The sequence below is a fragment of the Myxocyprinus asiaticus genome, chromosome 35 (assembly GCF_019703515.2).
Source record: "Myxocyprinus asiaticus isolate MX2 ecotype Aquarium Trade chromosome 35, UBuf_Myxa_2, whole genome shotgun sequence".
Classification (NCBI taxonomy): Eukaryota; Metazoa; Chordata; class Actinopteri; order Cypriniformes; family Catostomidae; genus Myxocyprinus; species Myxocyprinus asiaticus.
In genome coordinates this window covers 31,539,134-31,553,238 of record NC_059378.1, presented here as the reverse complement: position 1 = coordinate 31,553,238, position 14,105 = coordinate 31,539,134, and the positions used below count along the sequence as shown (strand labels likewise).

The following is a 14,105-nucleotide window of genomic DNA, read 5'->3' as shown; positions in this document are numbered from 1 at the left end:
CAATCATGGGGAAGACTGCTGATCTGACAGTTGTCCAGAAGACAATCATTGACACCCTTCACAAGGAGGGTAAGCCACAAACATTCATTGCCAAAGAAGCTGGCTGTTCACAGAGTGCTGTATCCAAGCATGTTAACAGAAAGTTGAGTGGAAGGAAAAAGTGTGGAAGAAAAAGATGCACAACCAACCGAGAGAACCGCAGCCTTATGAGGATTGTCAAGCAAAATCGATTCAAGAATTTGGGTGAACTTCACAAGGAATGGACTGAGACTGGGGTCAAGGCATCAACCACACACAGACATGTCAAGGAATTTGGCTACAGTTGTCGTATTCCTCTTGTTAAGCCACTCCTGAACCACAGACAACATCAGAGGCGTCTTACCTGGGCTAAGGAGAAGAAAAACTGGACTGTTGCCCAGTGGTCCAAAGTCCTCTTTTCAGATGAGAGCAAGTTTTGCATTTCATTTGGACACCAAGGTCCTAGAGTCTGGATGAAGGGTGGAGAAGCTCATAGCCCAAGTTGCTTGAAGTCCAGTGTTAAGTTTCCACAGTCTGTGATGATTTGGGGTGCAATATCATCTGCTGGTGTTGGTCCATTGTGTTTTTTGAAAACCAAAGTCACTGCACCCGTTTACCAAGAAATTTTGGAGCACTTCATGCTTCCTTCTGCTGACCAGCTTTTTAAAGATGCTGATTTCATTTTCCAGCAGGATTTGGCACCTGCCCACACTGCCAAAAGCACCAAAAGTTGGTTAAATGACCATGGTGTTGGTGTGCTTGACTGGCCAGCAAACTCACCAGACCTGAACCCCATAGAGAATCTATGGGGTATTGTCAAGAGGAAAATGAGAAACAAGAGACCAAAAAATGCAGATGAGCTGAAGGCCACTGTCAAAGAAACCTGGGCTTCCATCCCACCTCAGCAGTGCCACAAACTGATCACCTCCATGCCACGCCGAATTGAGGCAGTAATTAAAGCAACAGGAGCCCCTACCAAGTATTGAGTACATATACAGTAAATGAACATACTTTCCAGAAGGCCAACAATTCACTAAAAATGTTTTTTTTTATTGGTCTTATGATGTATTCTAATTTTTTGAGATAGTGAATTGGTGGGTTTTTGTTAAATGTGAGCCAAAATCATCACAATTAAAAGAACCAAAGACTTAAACTACTTCAGTCTGTGTGCATTGAATGTATTTAATACACGAGTTTCACAATTTGAGTTGAATTACTGAAATGAATGAACTTTTCCACGACATTCTAATTTATTGAGATGCACCTGTATATATATATATACACATACATATATATATATATGTATGTGTGTATATGTATATATGTGTGTGTGTGTGTGTGTATGTATATGTATATATATATATAATGAATATGTACAGATTTTTCTGCAAGGAACAGTCTGTCAAAGTGTCTCATCTGTTTTTCTTTTAAATATCAATTTTGTATATCTATTGTATATATATTTTTAGAAGATTATGAGTAAATGTGTGACATTTGTAATTTTTATATTTATGGAAGTTGTTTCCATAAGTTGTTGAAATTTTGTTTTTCAAAATGTCATCACATTACCTGTTTCCTTTGGACAGTTCATATGCACAGTTATACATTCCCACAATAGCTTTCTTGTCATCAATACGAGACAGCATGTATATGACTGAGGCGTAAGTGATGATAAGATCCAGGTAGTTCTTGGTGAGGTCAAAATTCACAGCCTGAAAGAGTTCATGTACACAGATGAACAAACATAGAATACTCTTCTGCCTTCTTTTTAATTCCTATCTTGTCTTCAAGTGTAATACTTACAATGTTAAAGAAGCACTGGCATGCGTCTATTGTGTTGAGCAACTCATAAACATGATCCTGAAGACAAAAAAAAAGTATAACGATAAAAATGTTTTATCCCATTACTTCCCAATCTATTTTTTATATCCTATTTTTTTATTCTGTCACCCTCATCTTGTTCCAAACCTGTATGACTTTCTTTCTTCTGTGAAAGGAGATGTTTGGTAAAATGGCAGCTTCAGTCACCATTCACTTTCATTGTATGAAAAAAGGCATGGTGAATGTGAATGGTGACCGAGACTAACATGCTGCCTAAGATCTCCTTTTGTGTTCCACAGAAGAAAGAATGGATCTGTAAAAAACATAAAGGGATAGTTCACATACAATGAAAATTATGTCATCATTTACTCAACTTCATGTTTATTATTATTATTATTATTATTATTATTACAGCAGTTTAAAATACATACAGTGATAAAATGCAAAACCTCGTATTTGAGGTTATAGCTCCAGTAATATATATTATATATATATATATATATATATACTTCATTAAAATTACTCCTCACTGATGTCAGGGCATTTATTTTCAACAGTATCATATTTTAATATTTCATCAAAGATGGTCCCATATGCACAGGGGTATTTGGTGGGACTGTGAAAGTGACAAGTGTCCACAGGCTAAAGGATGTCTAAAGGTGCAGCGGTGGTGAATTTTGGTTAGTCTGAGATGGTTTTCATACTGGGCATGTTTGTTGCGGTCCAAATCAGAGTACAGTTGTTCCTGCCAGTGTGAAAGTCCCCTAAGACAAGTTAGAGCCCACACAAATGTGGGTAAATCAGTTCATTAAGACTGAGTGCCAGGAATATTCACAGGTGCATTATGACTTCAGTTCAAGAGCTCATATTTGTGATCTACTCATACTAGTCCAAGACAATATAAAGAGGAGGAGACAGACAGCTTGCTGAGAAATAAATGGGAGAAATCTGAATGCTTAATTTGGCACTGTAGGACAGGAAGTTCAAAAGAGCCAATCACATTTTAGGCATTACGACAGTCCTTACTCTAACATGCTCGGGAAAAAACAAACAAACAAAAATGCTTAAACCAGCCTAGGATGGTTTGATCGTCTCTCAGCCCAGGCAAGCTGGTGTGCCTCTTTTTAGCTGGTCACCGAACCTAACCAGCTGACAAGTACCAAATGATATGATGAGAAAATAGCTGCCCGGGGGCCTTACCAAGTTGGCCACCAATTTAACTGATTTGCTTTGAAAAGGACATTTGGTGACAGTAGTACATATTCTCACCCTGAACTCCATGACATCAATGAAGGACTCATAGTAACTGTGGAGACCATCCACAACAGCAGACTTCTGCTTCTGAATGCTACTCAGATGTTGCTGCAGAAATATTTTGAGATGCAATAAGTCAAAGAATTATTCAGCATTTGTGAACCAACACTAGCCCAATTTCAAACCGATAAGTAATGAATCTTTTGTATACTCACACTGTTTCCCCTGAAGTCAATGTTGGGAAATTTTCTGTTTATGTATTTTATGGCAGACTCCATGCTTTTGTCAGTAAGGTAGAATGGTCTTCGTTTTGAATCTGTACAAATCTGAAATAAGACAAAAGACTGCAAAATCACATAAAAAGTGTAGGGTAATACAGCTAGACCCATTAGAGAGAACAGTATGAATAATAAATACCAGGAGTCAAAATTGAGTTTCAATCATTTGAGAGAGAGTTTACTGAAGACAAAGTTCTCCACATTTCCAAAGGCAGAAGACAGAAACTGAAAATGAGCTGAGGATCTAACCTCGAACTAACTTAGATTACTGAAACAACAGTAATTAAAGGCATATGCAAATTAATTGACCTCATCTTTACAGGTTTACGGGCTTCTGACAGGTTAACAATATAGATATTTATGGAAACTATCCAAACCTGGTGAACTGTTGCTTTACATAAAAGCTGTTATTTAGAGACATAACGTTGATTATTCTGAATCACTAAGTCTCAGATGGTCAGCAGATAAGGATGAAGGGTAAATAATAGATTCAGAGTGCTCTTCTTTTCTGAGATACACTTGGAGCTCAGTTTTTCTGGCTAAGTCACATGACTTTCAAAACTCCAAACAAAACCACAGTAAAGATAGTTTGAAATTCAGACTTCGTGACATCACCCTCTGCTCCACAATCGGTTGTTAAACATTGTGACTCTTTATTTTACAGTATAATGCAAATATCTCCATATGTTGATCACCTAGAAGAATGAAAGCACTCTCATCTTGACCAGTCTGATTTATTAATTTTTTGTCTGTCAACCCTTGTGATGTATTTATATATATAAAAAGCGCTTCACTTTTAACGGCTATTTCCATTAAACATGCAGCCTGGTTTCATGAAAATCCACTTGTTTTAGATAGAGCCTGATTTGTGAAAACATCCACAATCACATTTGGTTGTGTTTGATTGCGTCTTACTGCTTTATCCCCATTGCCTTGTGTAATAATATCGTATACAGTAGATTGTGTCAATGCATAATGGTCAAAGCCATTAGAGAAATCAGCTTATAATTAAAAACTGATCATCTAGATGGGTCACACTAGACTTAAATAGACCATCCTGATCTGTGAAATCTTCACAGAAACCTTTTTGCAATTTAACCCTTGTTTGAGTGCTTGAGTCAATAGTTTACCTGAAAAATCAGTGTTACAGGCCTTGAGAGGTCATATTTTTGAAGCACATGATAATTATGATAGAAAACTCTAGTCTCAGACAAAACTGGATTTGTGAAAACTTTCACAGATTTATTTTACTCCGTTTGATGACTTCATACATATTGGCAGGTTGAAAGATGTAGTAATTGTGCAAAATGCTGTATTTTACAAATGCATTGCTGTATCGTTACGAAACTTTGCATGTGTCATCAGCACCATGCCCTGAAGGTGCCTGAGACATTTGGGTCTGGGGACTTGCTGAGTGCAATGATACCACATTTGCAATGGTTTGCCCTATGGCCTGTTGCCATTTTGAATTTGGTGCAAACTACTTTAACAAATTGCTTCTAGGCCATTCATCCAATCGGAATCAAACCACCACCAGAAGAATCGTGGTAAGCAAGTTCTATAATATTCTAAGGAACATGGCAAAATTTAGATTCTAAGTACCAAAAACAAGCTGACGATTGTAAAAGTTGTCTCCGCTTTTAAGAAAATTGATATAACTCTTAAATTGAATGAGATATTTTCACCAAATTTGACACACTTATATCAGGGCTCAAATTTGAAAACACACAGAAAAAGTTGTGGGGCTTGGCCACTTGGTGGCGCTATAACAGGAAACAACATGAAAGTGGCTCTAACTACGGAACCCATGGTCTGATTGACTTCAAAAATTGCATGCAGTGTCTTTGTTGGAGTTGCTATCATTGACCATGAGGACAGTTGTGTATCTTGAGGAACATGGCTGCCATTGGCTGGCAAATTATCCAATTCAGCTGTTAGACAAGGTTAACAAAGGCTGATCGGAATGAAACGCGGTGGACATATTTGTCTCTTTGCCTGAGAGGTTTTTTCAAAATTTGACAATTAAATCGGCCACCGGGTGGCGCTGTTACATTTTACATGCGTGTAAATGGTTTTGTATAGTGCAGAGTTTTACAAAAACACAAGTAATTCATATCTTATGATAGGTGTCCTCATTCTGAACAACTTTGCCTCAAGAACCATTGGTATCAGTCAAATCGTCCATTAAATATTTTAGTTACGCAACAAAACCTACTTTTGCGATCTAGCCCTAGGCCATTCCTCAGGCCTTCACCAAATGTGGCCTACATCATCATTACACCATGCTGGCAAAAAGTTATCAAAAGCTTTTTGATAGACCAAACCATTCTTTATAACGCAACAACTAATTTTATGCCAAGATGCCAAAAAGGATATGAGGCTGTATCTTTTCAAGACTTTGGTGAATCGACATGAAACTTTATATGTGCCATTATAACCATGCCTTGACATGATTTATTGGTCAAAAGTGAAATACAATTTTATTACATTATAAGTAATTCTGTTCATGGTTTTTAAACCACTTTGAATATATCATTAAAGCGATGATTTTCAGCAGTCACATTTTTTGCCATTGGTGTGCTTGGCCCCGCAAGTGCTGCTTGCAGCTATATTTCTTCTTCTTCTTCTTCTTCTTCTTCTGGCTGGGAGTCTGTGGCTCTCTAACTCCAACGCTCTAGCGCCACCAACTGTTAAAAATGTAACTTATGTTTATGTTTATAACTTTTGGGCCATAAGGCCTAGAATACAAATCTTTTTTCTCTGATTCCTTGGGTCATAGCGAATCTATTGAAATACCATTAAAATTTTGCTCCGCCCTTTCGTTTTCCCACTTTTTTTATTTTCTGAAAAACCTACTTTTTCAAACTCCTCCTAGATCGTATGTCCAATTTATGCGAAATTTGTTGTGTGTTATCTAGAGACACTGGGAACAAAAATGTAAATAAAGATTTTTGATAGACCAAACCACTTTCGAATACCGCTTCAACGAATTTGACGGCAAGCATGCCAAAATGGACGTGAGGCTGTATCTTCGCAACGCTTTGGCGTATTGACACGAAACTTGGTATATATCATAGCCATCATGACTTGAGGGTACCTGCACAGTTTCTGCACACCTAGTGGTCAGGAGATATAAAAAAAATTGCTATTTTTGCCTATATCATTTGAAAAGTTGGCCTTAAATTATGAGGCTGGTCTCTTTAGATTCCTTGGGGAATAACAAGTCAAATGATACCCAATTTTCCAATATTGGCCATATTGGGCATCAGCCATTTCAAATTATGTCATAAATTGCTGTATATAATTATTATTATGTGTCACTGGGGCCATGTCCTGAAGGTACTCAAAATGTTTTGTAAAAGCACCACCTAGTGGTCAAAAGATATAATAAAACGCTTAGAACTTTGGATTACTTTGGCCTGTTTTTATGGGACTTGTTTTGTTCGCTTCCTTGGGTCATGTCGAGCATGGTGCAACCACACTTTCCATGGTCCACTATACTTTCTATCCGCTGTTATGAATTTAATTGAAAACCTACTTTTTCAAACTCCTCCTAGGCTGTACGTCCGATTCGCACAAAATATTGCCTTTCTCACCTAGGGACCCTGCTGACAAAAAGTTATAAAAATCTTTTCGATAGACAAGACGGTTATTAAATAACACATTTATGAATTTGACCGAGAGGTGGCAAAAAATGATCTGAGGCTGTTCCTCACCACCATGCTTTGAGGGTACCTAAGAAGTGATGCATAAATCTGGAAAATTGCTTTTTGGAACATTTCTTTTCAGTACTTCAGGCTAAAATTACAACACTAATACCAAAATTTATATTTTACCCTATGATCTTGTCCTGAGATTCAATATGAAGTTTCAGGATGGTGTCATCTAGTGGTCAGAAGTTATCATAAATGGTTCTATGTACAAACTGCCTTTATACTGCTTGATCTAAAAGGATGATTTTGGCCTCATTGGATGAGCCGGCTATGCTTGCTAAGCTGCTAATTCTGCTGCTTAAGTGCTCAGCCTAGTAATTGCTGCTTGCAGCTATATTTACTTTTATGTCTTATATCCTTATTTTTTCCCAATGCCAATATTCATGAAGCCATCAAAATGAGCAAAATCAATCTGTAAAAGTTTTCACAAATCCAGTTTTGTCTGAAACTCTCACAATTATCATAAGTTTCAAGAATATGACCTCTCAAGGCCTGTAACACTGATTTTACAGGTAAACTGTTGACTCAAAAACTTAAACAAGTGTTAGATTTTAAAAAGCGTTCTGTGAAACATTTCACAGATCATGAAGGTCTATTTAAGCCTAGTGTGAACTGTCTAGATGGTAAGTTTTTAATTAGCTGATTTATCTAATGGTTTTGACCGTTATCCATTGAGACAGTCTATATGATGTTATTAAACAAGGCAATGGGGATAAAGCAGTAAGACGCAAATCAAATGCGAATTGTGAAAGTTTTCACAGATCAGGCTCTATCTAAAACAAGTTAATTTTCATGAAACCAGACTACATATGTAATAGAAATAGCCATTAAATGTGAACAGTGCTTATTTTTCATCTTACCGACTCGTGGACATAACAAGGGTTGACACAAAAAACTGCTGTGAAAAAAATTCACAAATTACACTGGTCAAGATAAGAGTGGTTTCTGACACATGGCGAACTCCAGATTTAAACCCTGGTGTCAATGGATAGGCAAATAACCCACTAAACCACCAATCAATTAAGTCTTTGTTTGGACTCTAAAAAGAGACATCTGATACAAAAAACTGCACACAAAAAAGTCTTTACTTGAAAAAGAAGTCTTCCAGACACAAACACAGCTTCACAAGTCCATAAAATAAAAGTAAAAAAAAAAAAAAAAAAAAAAAAAATCCTAAATCTTAAAAAATAAAGTTTTCTCATCTGAGCAAAACAGAAAAAACAGCAGCAAAAAGAGCTACTTAGCACTAGAGAAGGAAAATTTTCAGTCTTCAAGGTGTTCAACTTGGAGATATTTGCATTATAAATAAAGAGTCACAATGTTAAAACGACCGATTGTGGAGCGGAGGATGATGTCACATGAATTCACAAATCACGAAGAAGAATAATATTAAACATTATTTACATGTCTACGACAACGCACAGCAGAATTATTGCCAATCAAAGTCTGAATTTCAAACCGCAAACTATCTTTACTGCGGTCGTGGACCTCTGGAGGATTATAAACTGCTGAACTCTTCCAATGGATGAAGCTGGTGGCACGGCACTCCCACTTTTAGCCCACATCTCAACTGAACTTCCGCTGAAATATGTGCTTCTAGTGGCTTTCAATAAAAGTATATTCCTGAGAAGAGAAGAGATGCGGGCTCAAGCCGGCGGCAATCACCCTCATATTCTCCTTCCTCTGTATCCCATCCTTGCTAGATAGGGAGGAGAGGGGATATGCGTCAACTTCCCAAAAGCAATTGATCTCAATGAGCGACGTGTGCCTGGCAGGGATAATCGTCAGCATTACAGCCCCCTCCTCACCACAATCTCCAACAAATATCATTGTATCAAACGCGCCAGCTCGCAGATCTTCACGGCCGTACTGGACAGGCAAGCCGCTTTTAGATGAAGAAGAGGAGAGACGCTGAACCGGCGACAAATCCTCCTCAAATCTCCGTAGTCCCCTATTCGTATGGGATTTGTTTTATATGGGGGCATGGGGTAATGTAATAATAACTAGAGCTTCTCAGTAATTTTAATCCCGTGTGAATTGGTCAAGTCAGTCATTTTTTTCGGACTTTTTATGGACTGCACATTCCCGTGTCGGAAAAACAATTACACCGTTTTTTACCTATTATAAAACGCCCTGTAAAAATAACCCATGGTAATATTAAACCCATGCGAATTGACATGTTGGTAAAAAAAGCCTGTAAATCTGCACTTTCCAGCCCTTGAACCCTTTAAATATCTCTGTTTCTTAAATTCTCCGAGTGTCTGAAGTAGATGTTGTCAAGAGAAGATACCAGAAAATGTAAGATGAGCTTCACAACTTCAGATAACGCTGGCTGTTATGTTTGGACTGATGCATGTTTTTCTCAAGCATTTTATGCTGTCGACTTTTTATTTACCCATGTAAAAAAAATAAAAAATAAAAAGAAAGAAACGAGTGGGTTTTCTTTTGGTTAGGAAAATTAGAAGGAACACGTCATTTTTTTTAGGATTTGAGCAGAGTGAGTGCGGGAATTGTACTGAGCCCTGTGTTTCTCAACATATACAGGTGCATCTCAATAAATTAGAATGTCGTGGAAAAGTTCATTTATTTCAGTAATTCAACTCAAATTGTGAAACTTGTGTATTAAATAAATTCAATGCACACAGACTGAAGTAGTTTAAGTCTTTGGTTCTTTTAATTGTGATGATTTTGGCTCACATTTAACAAAAACCCACCAATTCACTATCTCAAAAAATTAGAATATGGTGACATGCCAATCAGCTAATCAACTCAAAACACCTGCAAAGGTTTCCTGAGCCTTCAAAATGGTCTCTCAGTTTGGTTCACTAGTCTACACAATCATGGGGAAGACTGCTGATCTGACAGTTGTCCAGAAGACAATCATTGACACCCTTCACAAGGAGGGTAAGCCACAAACATTCATTGCCAAAGAAGCTGGCTGTTCACAGAGTGCTGTATCCAAGCATGTTAACAGAAAGTTGAGTGGAAGGAAAAAGTGTTGAAGAAAAAGATGCACAACCAACCAAGAGAACCGCAGCCTTATGAGGATTGTCAAGCAAAATCGATTCAAGAATTTGGGTGAACTTCACAAGGAATGGACTGAGGCTGGGGTCAAGGCATCAAGAGCCACCACACACAGAAATGTCAAGGAATTTGGCTACAGTTGTCGTATTCCTCTTGTTAAGCCACTCCTGAACCACAGACAACGTCAGAGGCGTCTTACCTGGGCTAAGGAGAAGAAAAACTGGACTGTTGCCCAGTGTTCCAAAGTCCTCTTTTCAGATGAGAGCAAGTTTTGTATTTCATTTGGAAACCAAGTTCCTAGAGTCTGGAGCAAGGGTGGAGAAGCTCATAGCCCAAGTTGCTTGAAGTCCAGTGTTAAGTTTCCACAGTCTGTGATGATTTGGTGTGTAATGTCATCTGCTGGTGTTGGTCCATTGTGTTTTTTGAAAACCAAAGTCACTGCACCCGTTTACCAAGAAATTTTGGAGCACTTCATGCTTCCTTCTGCTGACCAGCTTTTTAAAGATGCTGATTTCATTTTCCAGCAGGATTTGGCACTTGCCCACACTGCCAAAAGCACCAAAAGTTGGTTAAATGACCATGGTGTTGGTGTGCTTGACTGGCCAGCAAACTCACCAGACCTGAACCCCATAGAGAATCTATGGGGTATTGTCAAGAGGAAAATGAGAAACAAGAGACCAAAAAATGCAGATGAGCTGAAGGCCACTGTCAAAGAAACCTGGGCTTCCATACCACCTCAGCAGTGCCACAAACTGATCACCTCCATGCCACGCCGAATTGAGGCAGTAATTAAAGCAAAATGAGCCCCTACCAAGTATTGAGTACATATACAGTAAATGAACATACTTTCCAGAAGGCCAACAATTCACTAAAAATGTTTTTTTTTATTGGTCTTATGATGTATTCTAATTTTTTGAGATAGTGAATTGGTGGGTTTTTGTTAAATGTGAGCCAAAATCATCACAATTAAAAGAACCAAAGACTTAACTACCTCAGTCTGTGTGTATTGAATTTATTTAATACACGAGTTTCACAATTTGAGTTGAATTACTGAAATAAATGAACTTTTCCACGACATTCTAATTTATTGAGATGCACCTGTATTCCAGAGGGACAAATAAAATTACACAATGTGAAGGCATTGTCCATATTTTTAATTCAAGAGTGTAATATAAGATTGAAGTCCTGTTATTGTCATCAGTTCTGTTGTATTTAGACAGACATTACGATCAATTTCTAATAATCACAGACACAGTGAATGCTCATGTTTAATATTTCCTGCCTAATTAATCAACACAGTATACATTTTGTTATAGGTCAGCATTGCTGGGTAGTAACGGATTACATGTCATATGGATTATGTAATCAGGTTACAAAAAACCAAGTACTAAGGAATAGGTGATGGACTATTACTAAGTATTAAGAGTTAAAAGTAAGTGTCATAGTTTGAGCTGTTAGCTTTGACCTAGCAGTGTCATTGCTGTTGATTTCAGGTTCAGTACTGTTTGTTCATGTAATGTTTCTATTGTTTTATGCACTTAAAATGAACTAGATACTGTATGGTTTTTAAAAAATATATATATTATTTCTTACTACCTCACCAATGGTGTACAGCTCACACATTGAACTTAATTGCTTCAAAGGATCTAGTGGATGCCATCTCTAAGGGTCTTGCCTGCAGGGTACACAATAGTTCAACTGCAAAATGTGCAGCAATATAAAAACAAAACCCATTGCTATACCGTCCACTGCATGAAACTTGCAATAAATCTTGACACAGTTGTTCCTTGTGTGACTGCTGTTTTAAAATATTCTGCTGTTTTAGAAAATTCTTGCTGTTTAAAAAATAATATCATGCACCTCAGCTTTGGAATAGGTGATGGACTATCAGTAAGCAGTAAGGATTAAAAGTGTTTCAGTGTTTTTAGGTAAAAGCTTTGACCTAGGCAACGCTGTTTTTGTTGATTTTTTTATCATTAATTTTCATTCATTTTATGATAGTTTTATGTTGATTTTATGGTCATTAATATTTGTAATGCTGCTATTGTTTTATGCACTTAAAATTAACTTGATGTCTCAGTGTTTTGAATTATAAACTTTGGCCATGCACTGTCATTGCTTTTAGATATAATGTTTATTTCATTCATGTAATGTTTAATGCACTTTTTTTAAAATGTCTTAAGGAGCTCTTTTTGTGAGGCTCTTTTTGTTAGTTATAAAGAATGAAATATGTTTTCTTCCTCTTTTGAACTTTTATGTTAAAATGATTATCCTACTTAAATTCATGTGACATAAAATAAAATAGAATTAGGTTAGATTACACCAAAAATGTAATCTATGAGATTACATTACTGATTGTATTTTTTGTCATGTAAATTGTAATTAGTACCTTATTACAATTCACAAGTAATCCGTCCAGCACTGTAGGTCGATTACATGTGACAGCAGTGTGTAAATGCTGTAGACACACCCATCTCTGCGATTTTTACAGACATTGCATATCCCGTACGAATCGATGGCAAATATTACAGATGTCCGCAGTAATAATTACTTTACAGACATATGTCCGGAAAACTAATCCTGTTCGAATAGTCCCGTCCTCACGCGTGACACTCCTCCCTTCTGTGGTGTAAAATGAAGTTAACAAATATGTCACAAGCCTTTTTCACTTGTGTTCTAAGTATGCCTACCCTGCATGTGCCCCATAGTAAATTTTTTATACTGCTATGAAAAAAGGCTATGATAAAATGCATCCTCGTAAACAATTTCTCTCTTAGTGTAGTGTAAGTATGGTAAGATAACATAAAATAAACATGTTGTTGAAAAGACTGTTTTAGTAGCAGTTTTTGTTAACTGTGAATATAATGACAAGCGCATAGCCAGGGTGTGTTCCATTCAGAAGTGATCATCCCCATGCTCCATTTCCTTCGAAGACTTTACCAGCAACTGTGAAAGCTCTGTAGGGCTAAAAGTTGTGGGATGGGGCTCAAAAAAAAGGGTAATTCGCAACGCACTTTAAGTCAATTTTATTGAAAATTCTGTTTCAAGCGATCTTATAGCATGACTATCATAATTGTTCTCCCTTCAAATTGCCCTTCGGAGGGTGATTTATCCTATTTGGAACGTATGGCCAGTCTCTCTCTGTACTGGTGTGGAAGCATATTTTAATCACTTTAGTCTGATTACGTCAACATTCAAACTATGTAAGGAGACATTTTTTGACAAATATTTATGTAGATAAATCACTACTCAGTCGCCATGATTTTGAAACTCTTGAAAGCTGGTCTGGTATAAATTGGGTATAAAACACAGTCTGCATATTGATGTGGAATGTTGTTGTGATGAAGTCATAACCAGCCACTTCAAAACTGGTTCTAGCGCTGGTGCACTCATGTGCCATCTGCAGCGAAAGTCAATCACGCATCTGCCCATAGTAAGATATGCCTACCAGTCGTTTGTCTTTATTCTACATTTTAACACTCTTTTATACACCCATCTTTGCAGTGTATCAGTGTCATCATAAATTACAATAACAGAGTGTAATCGGTGCATATTATGACCACGTATAGCGTGTTAGCACATTATTTAAATTTACTTCTAAATGCCTCCCACAGCGGTGTGGTGGGTCTCTGAATGTTCGCTAACAGTATGTCGTTGCTCAGCTGTTTCGAACTTCATTTAACCTGTGATAAAAGAACTAAGAAGAACTTCTATGTAAGTGAGTTGTGGCCTTTAATCTCATGGAAGCTCCAGAACAGCTAAAATCGCTTTCAGCTCCTTTAATACATTATTCACTCGCACAGAAAAGCGCCTGGTTGAGTGAGATGCTCAGGATGTGCGAGTTATGTTGAAATGCTAGTAATTTTGGCAGTCAGTAACATTTAAAACATGACCATTCACCCTTTTCTCTTTATGTTGTAAGTAGCTGACAAAGTTTAACATATAAATAGTATATATGTAATCCCTAAATATGAAAAACAGACAAGATAACTGACAT

The 14,105-nt window shown here is 37.2% G+C and overlaps 1 protein-coding gene across 2 annotated transcripts in view; it reads right to left on the bottom strand.

The window, feature by feature from the left end:
• Nucleotides 1–14,105, bottom strand: part of nckap1l (NCK associated protein 1 like) — a 165,353-nt gene that overhangs the window by 139,340 nt on the left and 11,908 nt on the right. For both annotated transcript variants that reach the window (XM_051672270.1, XM_051672271.1), the window contains 4 exons: nt 3,309–3,419; nt 3,109–3,201; nt 1,822–1,878; nt 1,588–1,730 (listed from right to left, as the gene is read on the bottom strand). In XM_051672270.1, coding sequence (XP_051528230.1) covers nt 1,588–1,730; nt 1,822–1,878; nt 3,109–3,201; nt 3,309–3,419 — 404 coding nt within the window. The remainder of the gene's footprint in view (nt 1–1,587; nt 1,731–1,821; nt 1,879–3,108; nt 3,202–3,308; nt 3,420–14,105) is intronic.